A 12,694-nucleotide genomic window follows, 5' to 3' on the forward strand; every position below is an offset into this window, starting at 1 on the left:
ATAAGTGCATGGTTAATCTTATGCTGAATTACAGCGGCGTTTTGGTTCTTTAAGCGCTATAGACACGATACCAGTTAATTTTTCCCGAATTTGTGTAAATCGGCACAAACAGTGTGTTTTTGTAAACTTATAGATATAACCTCTATTGAAAATGTAAATAAAGTGAAATTCACGAAATATGACCCTTAAAAGTGTAAATATACCTTTGAGGAAAAAATGTTCAACAATTATCTCGCATAGGCAGAAGGCTCATTCTTGCATCGCAAGTCTAGTAATTGCAGAAGTTTCGCCTCCCAAATATATAATTATGAAAAGTGCCTATAGACAATTTCGTTAAAAAAAAACTATAGGCATTGCAAAATGTAATGAAAAAAGTTGGTAACATGGTACCAACAAAATAATAGTTTTGGGGAATGTGGAATTATTGGATAAAAGAGTTAAATAAGTAAAACAAGCAACCCGATTTACAAATGATAACAATATCTACATAAAAGAGTTTGCTACCTCTTCTATGGCTTATAGGAGTGATTTGACCCCCACATATGGATGCTTTTCTAAAGTTATCAGCCTCCCTGGCAATTTCATTTTTGACAAGGAATGTTATCCATTACTAATTTCTGGATTCCTTCTGCATCGGTTTTCGTTGAGTCGAACTAGCTAACATTCTTCAGAGCTTGACTTGAAAAATTAATGTTATCCATTGTTTCCTCACAATACAAAAAAATGGGAAAACTAAACTAGAATATAGAAACTAAAATGGTCCTCTTTATTGCAATTTAACGTGCACTTGTTGGCGGCACACTGGAATACTGAAATGAGAAGAATAGAAACATGATATACGTTGTAATTTTTTGAACGCACTTATTGTATTTACAGGATGTCTTACCAACTTCGAAAATTAAAACGTTCAACGGTAGCAAAAATATAAAAAGTGACCGAACTCCGATCTTTGACAGTAACGACAATTAAAATAATAAGTATTTAAATTACTTTCCATGCCCTATCAAGGTAATTTTAAAATCTTAATAATAATACCGATATTCGATACTTATTGGTTCTAATCATATGTATACTGGAGATATAGGGGCCCTGTCTAGGCTGATAATACACGAACTTATGAAGCAAATATTAAAAACAAAATTGAGAACGTGCGCATGTGCGAGATTTAAAATGCGGCATTTTTACGACAGTACTCTTTCAAAATATGCCTAGATCTCATAAAATGTTCTGGAAAAACGAGTTAGGTGTACGGAAATAAAAAGGATGGCGCAATGTGCGAGTTAGCGGGTGGATTCTAGAGGCATTGATATTTTCGTAGAGATGTTTCGGGTGTGCTTCTAAATTTTGTATAAGTTGTCAGGTATATAAAGAAGCAGCTTTTGCCTAAGGAACATCAATAGTAGATTGCAAGTTGAATCAGTAAGCAAGTTAGTTACTTCAATATGGCCCACAAAGCGTCGATAACTTTGGGACTTTTTTTAATTTTTGCTGTTATTGGTATTGCCTATTCAATATCTAACGTGGAGAAAAAGGTAATTAAGAGATAAGTAATTAATTTTCAATAATTATAATAAAAAATAATTTCTTTGTATAAACTATAGGCCCGCCATTAGGTGCTACATGGTACGAAACTGTAAACCTCACCTCCTGTATCATATGTTGCATTTACAATGGTTATCCGGAAGGAAGATGTATCAACCATATCTGTACCTGCTTCAATTAAAAGGCGTCTTTCCAATATTTATTAGGTTGCAGAATATTTTTCTTTTTCAGTCACGTTATTTTACTTACAATTGTGTTTCTAAAATCAATCCAATGAAAACCAATGTCTAGATTTATATGTAATATACATATGTATTATCTAGAAATAAATTGCTGAATATATGTAATGCACTTTATATTATTTTCGCCGCTAGTCCGATTTGGTCTCAAAATTTCACATGCACGTTGACCATTCTCTTTTGTTTTGGGTATTTTAGAGTATGAAGAAACGTTTATGAGAATAACTAACATTTTGTACTGTTTTTTTCCTTATCTTAAGTGGACGTGTGAACCTAGCGTGCGGAAAGCGTAACTTTACCACGTCAGTTTCGTTTCGGACATTTCCGGGATTTTACCGCACGAGTTTGGGAGCAATCTGATGTTTTCGGAGATATTTCCCACCGCTTTGAATTTTGACGTTTGTCAATTCTGACGTCATGTTAGTGAATGTATTGTTGTTTTGCGAAAATATACCGTAGAAACAGTCGTAGAAAAAGTATAGTATGTAACACGTTCGGTAAGCTTTTTAACTCACTTATTTATTAAACACTCGCTCGGCTCGTGTCAAATAAACTCATGAGTCAAATGCCGTTTACCGCACTTGTTGCATAATATACTAATTTTCTACCCCCGTCTGTAAAATACCTAATTACACACCGATCTAACGGGCGGGAGGCGTCATTTTACCACGTCAGTTACGTTTTCCACGAATCCGAGCCACTTCGGACATTTTCGGGATTTTACCGCACTAGTTTTGGAGTAATCGGATGTTTTCAGAGATATTTCAGCCGCTTTGAATTTTGACGTTTGTCAATTCTGACGGTCATGTCAGTGAATCTATTCGTGTTGTTTTGCGAAAATATGTCCAAAAACTAACGGTCGTAGAACGTTCGGTAAACTTTTTAACTCACTCGTGAGTCAAATGCCGTTTACCGCACTTGTTGCCTAATTTACTATTAAATAACATACACGAAAAACACAATACTCTACACTAATTTCCATTAGTTCCTTCATTTCATTAATATGCAAGAAAAATCGACCAAATTCAATTTTTTATGATTTTTAAAGATACTTATTTTTTTGAGTCGAAAACAAAGTATAAATACAAAAAAAAACGTCAAAACTGAAAAAATATTTTTTTTAAAGTCAATAATGATAATTCGGTCAGTTTGGTTGCCTTCGAAGCATCTGTTTAGGGCCAGTATCGTATCACAGTTAACAACCCATTTTTGCGCAAAATAGGCAGATTTTTCATAGTTGACATAGTTTAATGCGCTACTAGAATTACAGCCTTGCGTAACACTTCTGTCTGTTGATGGTGGTGCCTATGCTCACGCATGGGGCAGTGGCATGGTGGCCGGGGACCAAAACAGCGGGAGCAAGGCTAGTTCTTGACAGACTGCAGATATTGGCTTGCCTCTGCATAACGGGCGCCATGAGAACGGCGCCCACGAGGGCCCTGGAAGCTCTGGTGGGGCTGCCCTCTCTGGCGGATCGGGTGCAGATGGAGGCAGCCAGGACAGCTGTGAGGCTGGCGAGCTGCGGGCTCTGGAGGGAGGGAACCTTCAATCGGGGTCCGTACGACATTTTAGAGGGCTGTCGCGGGGATCGCGGGGTCATGGGCATGCCGAGTGACGTCATGATCCCCGAGATGACCTTCTTTGATAAATTGACCTTTCTCTTTCCATCAAGGGAAAATGGGAGAGAGGGCAGAGTCGGCTCCTGGGATGGACTTGTCTGGTACACGGACGGGTCCAGAATGGGAGATCTGGCCGGAGCTGGAGCGTACTGCGAGACAACGGGATCAAGCTTGTCGGTCCCTCTGGGTCAGTACTGCACTGTGTTTCAGGCGGAAATTTTCGCTTTATTGATGGCGGCCAGAGAGGTGCTTCGGCTCAACTACGGAAGCAGGAGAGTCTTCTTCTGCTCGGATAGTAGGGCTGCACTCATGGCGCTGAAGTCAGTGCGTACGCGCTCCTTGTTGATAAAGGAGTGCAAAGGGGTACTGAGGAGGGTGGCTGAGGAGAGAAAGGTCACGTTGGTCTGGGTCCCGGGTCACACCGGTATCCGGGGCAATGAGGCAGCGGACGCCTTAGCCAGGGAGGGCTCCTCGCATAGGCATATAGGGCCAGAGCCCCGCTTGGAGATCGCCCCGTGTGTGAGGCGGGGAGCTCTCGAAGCCTGGGCGAGAGACCGGGCTGCGGGGGGCTGGAGAGTTGCTCCGGGAATGAGGCAGGCGAGGCTTATGATGGATGGGCCCGCCCTTCCTCGGACCAGGGAGCTGCTTAGACTGACCAGAAGGGAGTGTGGAGCACTAACAGGGGCCTACACAGGACATTGCAGGCTTAGGAGGCATCTTTGCTTGCTAGGCATTGGAGACGACCCGGAGTGTAGGTGGTGCATGGAAGGGGAGGAGACCCCGTATCATCTGCTCACCGAGTGCCCTGCCTTGACATGGGCAAGATTGGGAGTCTTCGGAACGGCCCTGATCGATCCGGACTCAGTGCACGGTATTGGGCTAAAGGAGTTGCTGACCTTCTACAGGAGGGGCGGCATTCTGGACGCCTTCTAGAGCGGCCTGGGGGCACAACGGGCCCATCTGGTGGCCTAAGTGCTTGGACGCCCGCGAGGGCGCCCCCCTTTAATACCAATACCAATACCAATACCAACACTTCTGTTGTCGTATCCTACATATGCGTTGGCTTTAAGTGATTATAGGTATTATTTCTGAAAAATAACAATTATCTATTTTTAATTTTTACCTGTTTGACATTGATTTAAATAAATTTGACATACGCGACGGTATTTTAAAATAGCATTGTGCATCGAAATTGCTATAGGTTTAAAGGTTTTTTACTTTATGAAGACAGCTGATATGTCTTATGTATTGCTAGTAATAAATAACAAATGGGTGGTACAAAAACAGACGCTATGAAAGCAACCGCATTTATTTTTGGGCGGTATTTAATTAACTGCTCAAAACATATCGCATACGCAAATACCGGTAATGCTACATCTTGCTGGAAAGCCGTGCTCTTTACACATCGTTTCGCATTGAGTCAAGTCACACCCGCCTGAAAACGAGAGGTAAATGAACATTGTTCACATATAATCAGTTACGAGAGAGATTCATCTTATCTTAAAAAATTATTTTGATTGATGATAAAGCTTTTTCCACAGCTATATTTTCATTAAGATTTAATTCTGACTGACGATCACTCCTTGACTGCATAGGGATCTTCGTAACTAAACTAAAATATATACTCACCGTCGTGCGTGATTGTGGGAAGACACATGCACTCTTGATTTTTGCAGACAAAACTAAAATGGCCCTCTTTATTGCATTTTAACGTGCACTTGTTGGCGTTACACTGCGATACTGAAATTAAAAGACTACAATACGTGATATACATTATAATTTTTGGAACGTATTTATTATATTAACATAGCCCAACTGTCTTACCAACTTCGAAAATTAAAACGTTGAACGCTAGCAAAAATATAAAAAGTGGCCGGATTCCCATCTTCATATCGATAGTAAGAATACCCACAACCGTTTGTAAGCCCTTAATGAGCAAACGGCAATTAAAATAATAAGTATTTAAATTACTTTGCATGCTCTATCATGTTAATTTTAGAACCTATAATAATAATCCTGATATTCGATAATTTAGTTCTAAGGCGTGAGGCTTACGCATACGTTAAAATTAATACATCTCAGACGGACCCTTAAAAAGTAATACACCCTGGTCAAAATTGCCAAAAATGCCACGGGCTAACTCAAAAGTGCCTAAACTATCAGGAGCCATGCTGAACTGCGAATGGTTGTTATTGGGTGAAAGCAAGGTTTGGAATAATTCGCACATGCTCATACAGAATTATATATATATATATATATATATATATATATATATATATATATATATATATATATATATATATATATATATATATATATATATATATATATATATGATGACACTATACTCCGGGATATCATCCGTTCGCTCGTTGAACTCCGACTGGAATCCTGCAAATCCTGCATCCGACTGGAATCCTGCAGACGTTTCGCCAAAATCTCACTTGGCATCTTCAATGCTCGCGCTCCGAAAACACTTCGAACACTCGCGAGCATTGAAGATGCCAAGTGAGATTTTGGCGAAACGTCTGCAGGATTCCAGTCGGATGCAGGATTTGCAGGATTCCAGTCGGAGTTCAACGAGCGAACGGATGATATCCCGGAGTATAGTGTCATCACATTTTTCCATCCGTGAATCAATACGTGAGAATATATATATATATATATATATATGATGACACCATATTCCGGGATATCATCCGTTCGCTCGTTGAACTCCGACTGGAATCCTGCATCCGACTGGAATCCTGCAAATCTTGCATCCGACTGGAATCCTGCAGACGTTTCGCCAAAATCTCACTTGGCATCTTCAATGCTCGCGCTCCGAAAACACTTCGAACACTGTTTTCGGAGCGCGAGCATTGAAGATGCCAAGTGAGATTTTGGCGAAACGTCTGCAGGATTCCAGTCGGATGCAAGATTTGCAGGATTCCAGTCGGATGCAGGATTCCAGTCGGAGTTCAACGAGCGAACGGATGATATCCCGGAATATGGTGTCATCACATTTTTCCATCCGTGAATCAATACGTGAGTATATATATATATATATATATATATATATATATATATATATATATATATATATATATATATATATATATATATATATATATATAACGTCTGCAGGATTCCAGTCGGATTAATATGACAATTCTACCCAGGAGATCACTGGTGATCTACTGGTGCATACTCCAACTTAGACTTGACGTATGAGTTATATAATATTTTTATTACTTCTGTATTTTTAAATATTTTTAAAGACTCTAGTGCAACGTACGATAAATCCATAGCTTTTTGAGGCTTCTGGTAGTACCTTACTAACATGAGGAACAAAGGAGAATTTCGAGTCGAATTTTACTCTCAAGTAACAAAAAATGTTAGAACGGAAGAGAGTTTTATCAAAAAGATGATTGCAAGTTATTATTTATGGACCAATTGTTGATTTGCTTCAAAACTGCACTGGAAAGTAAGACAATCCTCCTGAACACCAAATTAAAAAAAAATTACAAACGTCAAAATTCAAAGTGTGGGAAATATCTATGAAAACATACGATTGCTCCCAAACTCGTGCGGTAAAATCCCGGAAATGTCCGAAGTGGCTCGGATCCGTAGGAAACGAAACTGACATAGTAAAGTGACGCTTTCCGAACGCTAGATCGGTGTGTAATTAGTTATTTTACAGACGGGAGTAGAAAATAGTATATTATGCAACAAGTGCGGTAAACGGCATTTGACTCACCAGTTTATTTGACACGAGCGAAGCGCACCGGAGCGAGTTTTTAATAAACGAGCGAGTTAAAAAATTTACCGAACGTGTTGCATACTATACTTTTTCTACGATCTTTAGTTTTTGGGTACATTTTCGCAAAACAACGCGAATACATTCACTGAAATGACCGTCAGAATTGACAAACGTGAAAATTCAAAGCGTGGGAAATATCTCCGAAAATATCCGATGGCTCCCAAATCCCTGCGGTAACATTCCGGAAATGTCCGAAATGGCTCGGATTCGTGGGAAACGAAACTGATGTGGAAAAGTGACGCTTCCCCCATCCTAGATCGATGGGTAATTAGGTATTTAACAGACGTTAGTAGAAAAACAAATTAACAAGCGATTCGGAAAATCCAAAGGCACGGATCTTGTGGATTAGATTTTTGTGATCAAGGCTTTTGAAAAATCAAGATATATCACGTCCATTTGAGAACCTTCATCAATAGCCTCCGAAATATACTGAAACATAGTCGTTAAATTGGTAATAATGGATCTTTCTTTAACAAACCATGCTGTTGGGGGACTATTTGCTTCTTAACAACATGAGAGATTCCAAAATTTTACAGAAATTGCAGACAAGGAAAAAAGCCCTACAGTTTTTGATAATAATTATTCGGGTCAGATTCAGCTGCAAAAAGTTATAATGATATTTCGAAAACCGCTTAAGGTAGGTATAGAGAAATAATTTACAAAAATGACCAGAAAGGGGCAGCGGAGAGAAAAAATAATATACAGGCTGTCCCATTTAAAAAATCAAAGTTTTTGCTACTTTTTATAAATGCGGCAACACCGCGACACTGAAAATATTTTAGATTTTAAGCAAATTGCGTATATTGTTGTGTTGCAAATTTTGTATATTGTCTTATTTTAACAAAATTAAGATTAGGTTGAATAGTAATTCTGTTTATAATTCGATTCGGGTAACAGTAGCATTACCAAATGTCTCCTATTTTCGTTCGATGATTCTAAGGAGTCCATTACATAATTTAAAAATTAATTAATATTAAAATGAATAAGTGATTTTTGTCTTTGTATTTGTAAATTTTTCTTGTGGATAATTTATTATCCTTATTAAGAAATTTTCCTCCAAACAAATCCCAGATAATTTTTTTTATTGTTTACATAACTAGAGATAAATTAAGTGATTGTTCGAATATACCTACATATGTTTACGACGAAAATGGCCACAATATTTAGCGAGTACCTTTTATCATATCGTTTTATATGGTGCGTAACTGAATAATTTACATTCACGTCAAATCGTCAGACGTCGCAACACCGATTTGTCAGCCCACCCAGTGTCACCACCATTGTCAAGAATTATGTGATATCGGATTGCAAAGATGTTCCATAAATAAACCGGGTGTGCCGAAAAACCCAGATACCTGAAACGCTAGGTGTTAAGCCCTAGAAATAGATAACCATGGGACAACATGTGTCAAGAACTGATTTCGAATGGGTCTACACTGAAGAGCCGCATGCAAGTAGACGAAAAATTATTCTAGGTTAGTAACTCTTAACCTCATAAAATTCGTTTAGTTATCGCATATGTGCATATCGGTTCGTATTGAGAATTAAAACCAGGATTTAAATGTTCTGATGGATGAGATAATTATATATTAAATCAGGAAAGCAGATTAACTTATTTGTTTTTTGATTGATACGTATTTGGCTGTTTAATTAAGTGATAACTCGTGAGCGCGGTCGTAATAGTTTAAATTAGAATATGACTGTTCGCCAAGTTGCCACAGTTTTCGATTATTTTTTATTCGCATTAATAAAATTTGAGAATTTTTCAGTTAGAGGTTTTTCTTCATTTTAGAAAAATATCCCCAAATAAAGAAATTATTTGGCTACGATCCTAATTTCAAATGGGTCGTTACTGCAATGGTTTTAACACAATGTTTTCTAATGTACGTTCTCCGGAACAAATCGTGGCCAGTAATATTGTTAACAGCATACTGTTTGGGAGGTGTTATCAACCATTCTTTGATGTTGGGTGAGGGGTAACTAATATTTTTCTAAATATGTGCGCGGCAATGTATTATTTTATTATTTTAGCAATTCACGAAATATCGCATAACTTGGCCTTCGGCCACGGCAGGCCCCTGCACAACAGACTTTTTGGATTTTTTGCTAATCTGCCCATTGGTATACCTATATCGATAAGTTTCAAAAAATATCATTTGGAACATCATAGGGTAAGCTTGACCATACCAAATTTACGAGTTCATAGTTTACATTATTTTATTAACAGTAAAACACTTTTACTACTTGCGATTAGTCTGTTTGTATATCATAAATTTTGTTTAGTTTATTTTAAATACCATTTAATTTTTTTTTTTGTTTTATTCAAACAGATCTGATTTTAAGTTTTTGGAAACATATAACCTATAAAAAAATGTGAAAAAATGATTGTACTTTTAGTATCAAGGCGATGAACTGAAAGACACAGACATACCCACTTACATGGAAGCAAAACTGTTTTGCACAACATTTGGCAAGTTTATATGGGTAATCCTGCAACCATTTTTTTATGCGTTCAGACCTCTTGTAACATACCCAAAACCGCCAACTGTATTAGAAATATATAACTTAGTTCTGCAGTTGATATTTGACGCCCTTGTAGTATACTTCCTTGGGTGGAAGATCCTGGGCTATCTAGTTTATGGGAGTTTGATGGCAATGGGCTTGCACCCTGTCGCGGGACATTTCATATCAGAACATTATATGTTTAAAAAGGGATATGAAACTTACAGCTACTACGGTCCCTTGAATTTTATCACCTTCAATGTGGGTTACCATAATGAACATCATGACTTTCCTGCTGTTCCTGGGTCTCTGTTACCAGAGGTAAGTTATTTAATTCCATTAAAATTAGTGTCTTGAAACTGACTTATGACTAATTAATATAAATAACATAATTTAGTACAAGTTATTTGCATTTTTAAAGATAGTTGAAAACAAGGATTATTGATAAACAGCTCGTATATTTAATTTAATGACTAATTTGAATAGGAGGTCAAATTTCGAAGTTTCAGTAGCCTCTGTTTAGTATTTAAAAAATCATTAGAAGCAGTTCTGCAGTAAATCAAATTATGAATAACCAGTGAAATTTGATCTTATCATTTTTGTGTAATCTTATCTAGAAAAAATACTCATTATAGTTTTAGTTATCTCATAATTTTTATTGCTGCTAATAACAGACACCTAAATTGTACTGAAAGTCAGAGATTTCTTCAAAGATGCGTTTCGATATCAAGTACAGTGCCCAAACGAATTCTTACATTTTCTTTCTAATCAGAAAGAAAAAAAAAGTTGCCATAGTAGTGCTCTGTTAAAGTGTTTAGTTTATGCCATACCATTTTGTCGTCGAATCTGCAGGTAAAAAGGATAGCTCCAGAGTTTTATGATGACTTGCCGCAGCATCAGAGTTGGACCCAAGTGCTATATGATTTTGTAATGGATCCCGATGTGGGCCCATATGCCAGAATAAAAAGAAAGAAACGCGGACTGTCGACTTGAGATTTTCTACATAAATGAGGTTTTATTTTGTTGCATAGAAAAGTATTTTTGTAATTGCATGAGTTTGCAATTTATGATTGTATATTTGATATGAATGGCCTGTATTCATGGGCGTGTCTAGATTTGCAGGGAGGGGGTGGATACAACCATTGATCAACTCATAAAACATCTTGTTACCAAGAAATAATTGGTTTTTGCAAATACCAAAGTTTATTTTTAATTTTAAATTTTTAAAATTTCAAAGTGAATTTTCAACACATTAGGAGGGTTGCTGAGCCCTTCAACCGTCCTAATAGACACGCATCTGTCCCTATTTATTATATTTATGCATTTAAAATAAACATGTTTATTATACATTTTTTCCTTGTCTTTATTTTTCCATTTGCAAATGACTTGAAAAAAAACTTTGCGAGAGCGATACCGATGTATTTTTTTAATGGCGAAAATTGAATTTTTTCAAAATATCCCATCCCCAAAAGGCGAGGGGAAAGACAGAACAAGTGTCACGAAAATCTAATAAAAACAGTTATGTAAAGATTTTGAATAGGAACAGATACAATATGATATTGTTTCATTTGGAAGTATTTACGATTAATTTTTGGTACAAACCTTGCTTATTTCCGAAATTCAACGCTATTTGTTCGGAATTAATTTAATAAAGCAAAATTACAACAGAAAGTGATTCACCAGTCACTCGAGAAGTAACTATTTTTAAAAAAGGATATATTTCTACACACGTTTTTCAATATAGTTTTATTATTTAGTCATGGCGCAGTCACAGCAAATAATATCTCCAGTTTAACCTTTAGTTGAAATTGCCGTTACCAAACCAGCCACGAAAACTTCTGGTTATTTCGATGAAAATACTAATACAGTGATTTACAAACAAACTGATTTATTATTACATATTATAATATTGCTCTTAACAAATTTTCTCTACTTGCAACCAAAAAATTAACTACAATGGGCACCTAAACAAGTTTCAAGTTATTGCAATGAATGCAATCACATGTCTGTGTTCCCCGCTCATACGTGTTTTCGCTTTACTCAATGAATCGCTCTTTCGCACATAGATGGCGCAGCAAGTATCATTCCAGAAATAATAAAATTAAACTGTGCGTTTTTCTGCTTGTAATTTAATGTGTTTCGCACTCTTATTTGGTGGTTTTATTATTAAGGAATTAACTACGACCGTTAGATTGCGCATGGTGTAAGTATATAGTGAGGAACTACCGTCGCCTTTAAGCGATATTTGGGATGGATACATGATAAAATCACCTGGAAAGTTACTTAGGGGTGAGTTGCCAAATAGTAGTTATCTATTAATCTGGAACCAACCTAAAAACTATCAAACATTTTTGCTCTTTGTTACTGATTTATTAAAATGTACCATAAACCACTTAAATAGCCTAAATATTTAACGCAAACATGTTTCAATTATTTAGTTTTGTTGGGCCGAATAAGGTTACGAAAAAATAACCTCCTTATTTACTATTTACGAAACGTTTCGCCAATTATCCTGTTTCTGGTTTAGTTAAACTCTGAAGAAGGCAGCAGGATGATTGGCAAAAGGTTAGCAAGTTCGACTCGACAATTGACGCAGGAGGAATTTAGAAGTTTCGTAGATAGTATTAGTATCGTAGTAGTAGCCTGTGGAAGTTTCTTTGAAAAATTAACCTCTTCATTGGTATTTTATTCATACATATAATCTCTTTTTTACAATTTCAAAAGTCGGCTTAACCAAGTACCATAACTTCTGATAGATAGTGAGTGTGGCAGTTTACACTTTGCCACTGATGCCATTAAATTGCAAAAAAAAAACATTAAGTTTAAAAACGAAAAGGCACAAAATTTCCTCCTGGGCAAAAATGAATTCCACTGAGGTATAACAATTTTACCATATTTACTCTTTCTATATAATAGCTATATGTGAAGGTAACCAAATGTCAAACACCAGTTTTGTAAAACTATACTTCACAATTTTTTTCTTGTTTATC

General features: G+C 36.8%; 2 protein-coding genes across 4 annotated transcripts; one reads left to right on the forward strand and one right to left on the reverse strand.

The window, feature by feature from the left end:
• Nucleotides 1-4,703: 4,703 nt before the first annotated feature.
• On the reverse strand, nt 4,704-5,486 carry LOC132706340 (uncharacterized). The gene is made up of 3 exons (XM_060677623.1): nt 5,225-5,486; nt 5,030-5,140; nt 4,704-4,835 (listed from the first exon to the last, which is right to left on the reverse strand). Exons 1-3 carry the CDS (start codon nt 5,376-5,378, stop codon nt 4,738-4,740), a joined length of 363 nt encoding a protein of 120 aa, XP_060533606.1. The 5' UTR covers nt 5,379-5,486; the 3' UTR covers nt 4,704-4,737.
• Nucleotides 5,487-8,349: 2,863 nt separating this feature from the next.
• LOC132706339 (sphingolipid delta(4)-desaturase DES1) lies at nt 8,350-11,039 on the forward strand. Of its 3 annotated transcripts, XM_060677620.1 has the most exons (5): nt 8,353-8,677; nt 8,995-9,171; nt 9,234-9,373; nt 9,600-10,025; nt 10,557-11,039. In XM_060677620.1, exons 1-5 carry the CDS (start codon nt 8,596-8,598, stop codon nt 10,695-10,697), a joined length of 966 nt encoding a protein of 321 aa, XP_060533603.1. In that variant the 5' UTR covers nt 8,353-8,595; the 3' UTR covers nt 10,698-11,039. The 3 variants fall into 3 exon arrangements, with proteins under 3 accessions (XP_060533604.1, XP_060533603.1, XP_060533605.1); XM_060677621.1 differs by lacking the exon at nt 8,995-9,171 and having other exon boundaries at nt 8,350-8,677; XM_060677622.1 differs by lacking the exons at nt 8,353-8,677; nt 8,995-9,171; nt 9,234-9,373 and having other exon boundaries at nt 9,600-9,686; nt 9,802-10,025.
• Nucleotides 11,040-12,694: the final 1,655 nt, after the last annotated feature.

Source organism: Cylas formicarius, unplaced genomic scaffold (genome assembly GCF_029955315.1).
Source record: "Cylas formicarius isolate icCylForm1 unplaced genomic scaffold, icCylForm1.1 PGA_scaffold_8__14_contigs__length_24414737, whole genome shotgun sequence".
Classification (NCBI taxonomy): Eukaryota; Metazoa; Arthropoda; class Insecta; order Coleoptera; family Brentidae; genus Cylas; species Cylas formicarius.

Bases quoted from the DNA above. Each gene is read 5' to 3' on its own strand.
- LOC132706340 (XM_060677623.1), bottom strand. From the start codon at position 5,378: ATGCAAAGTAATTTAAATACTTATTATTTTAATTGCCGTTTGCTCATT. The intron at 5,141-5,224 runs GTAAGACAGTTG...TTTTAATTTCAG, and splicing joins CGTTTTAATTTTCGAAGTTG to TATCGCAGTGTAACGCCAAC. The intron at 4,836-5,029 runs GTGAGTATATAT...TCTCGTTTTCAG, and splicing joins TCCCACAATCACGCACGACG to GCGGGTGTGACTTGACTCAA.
- LOC132706339 (XM_060677620.1), top strand. From the start codon at position 8,596: ATGGGACAACATGTGTCAAGAACTGATTTCGAATGGGTCTACACTGAA. The intron at 8,678-8,994 runs GTTAGTAACTCT...TCTTCATTTTAG, and splicing joins TAGACGAAAAATTATTCTAG to AAAAATATCCCCAAATAAAG. The intron at 9,374-9,599 runs GTAAGCTTGACC...TTGTACTTTTAG, and splicing joins ATCATTTGGAACATCATAGG to TATCAAGGCGATGAACTGAA.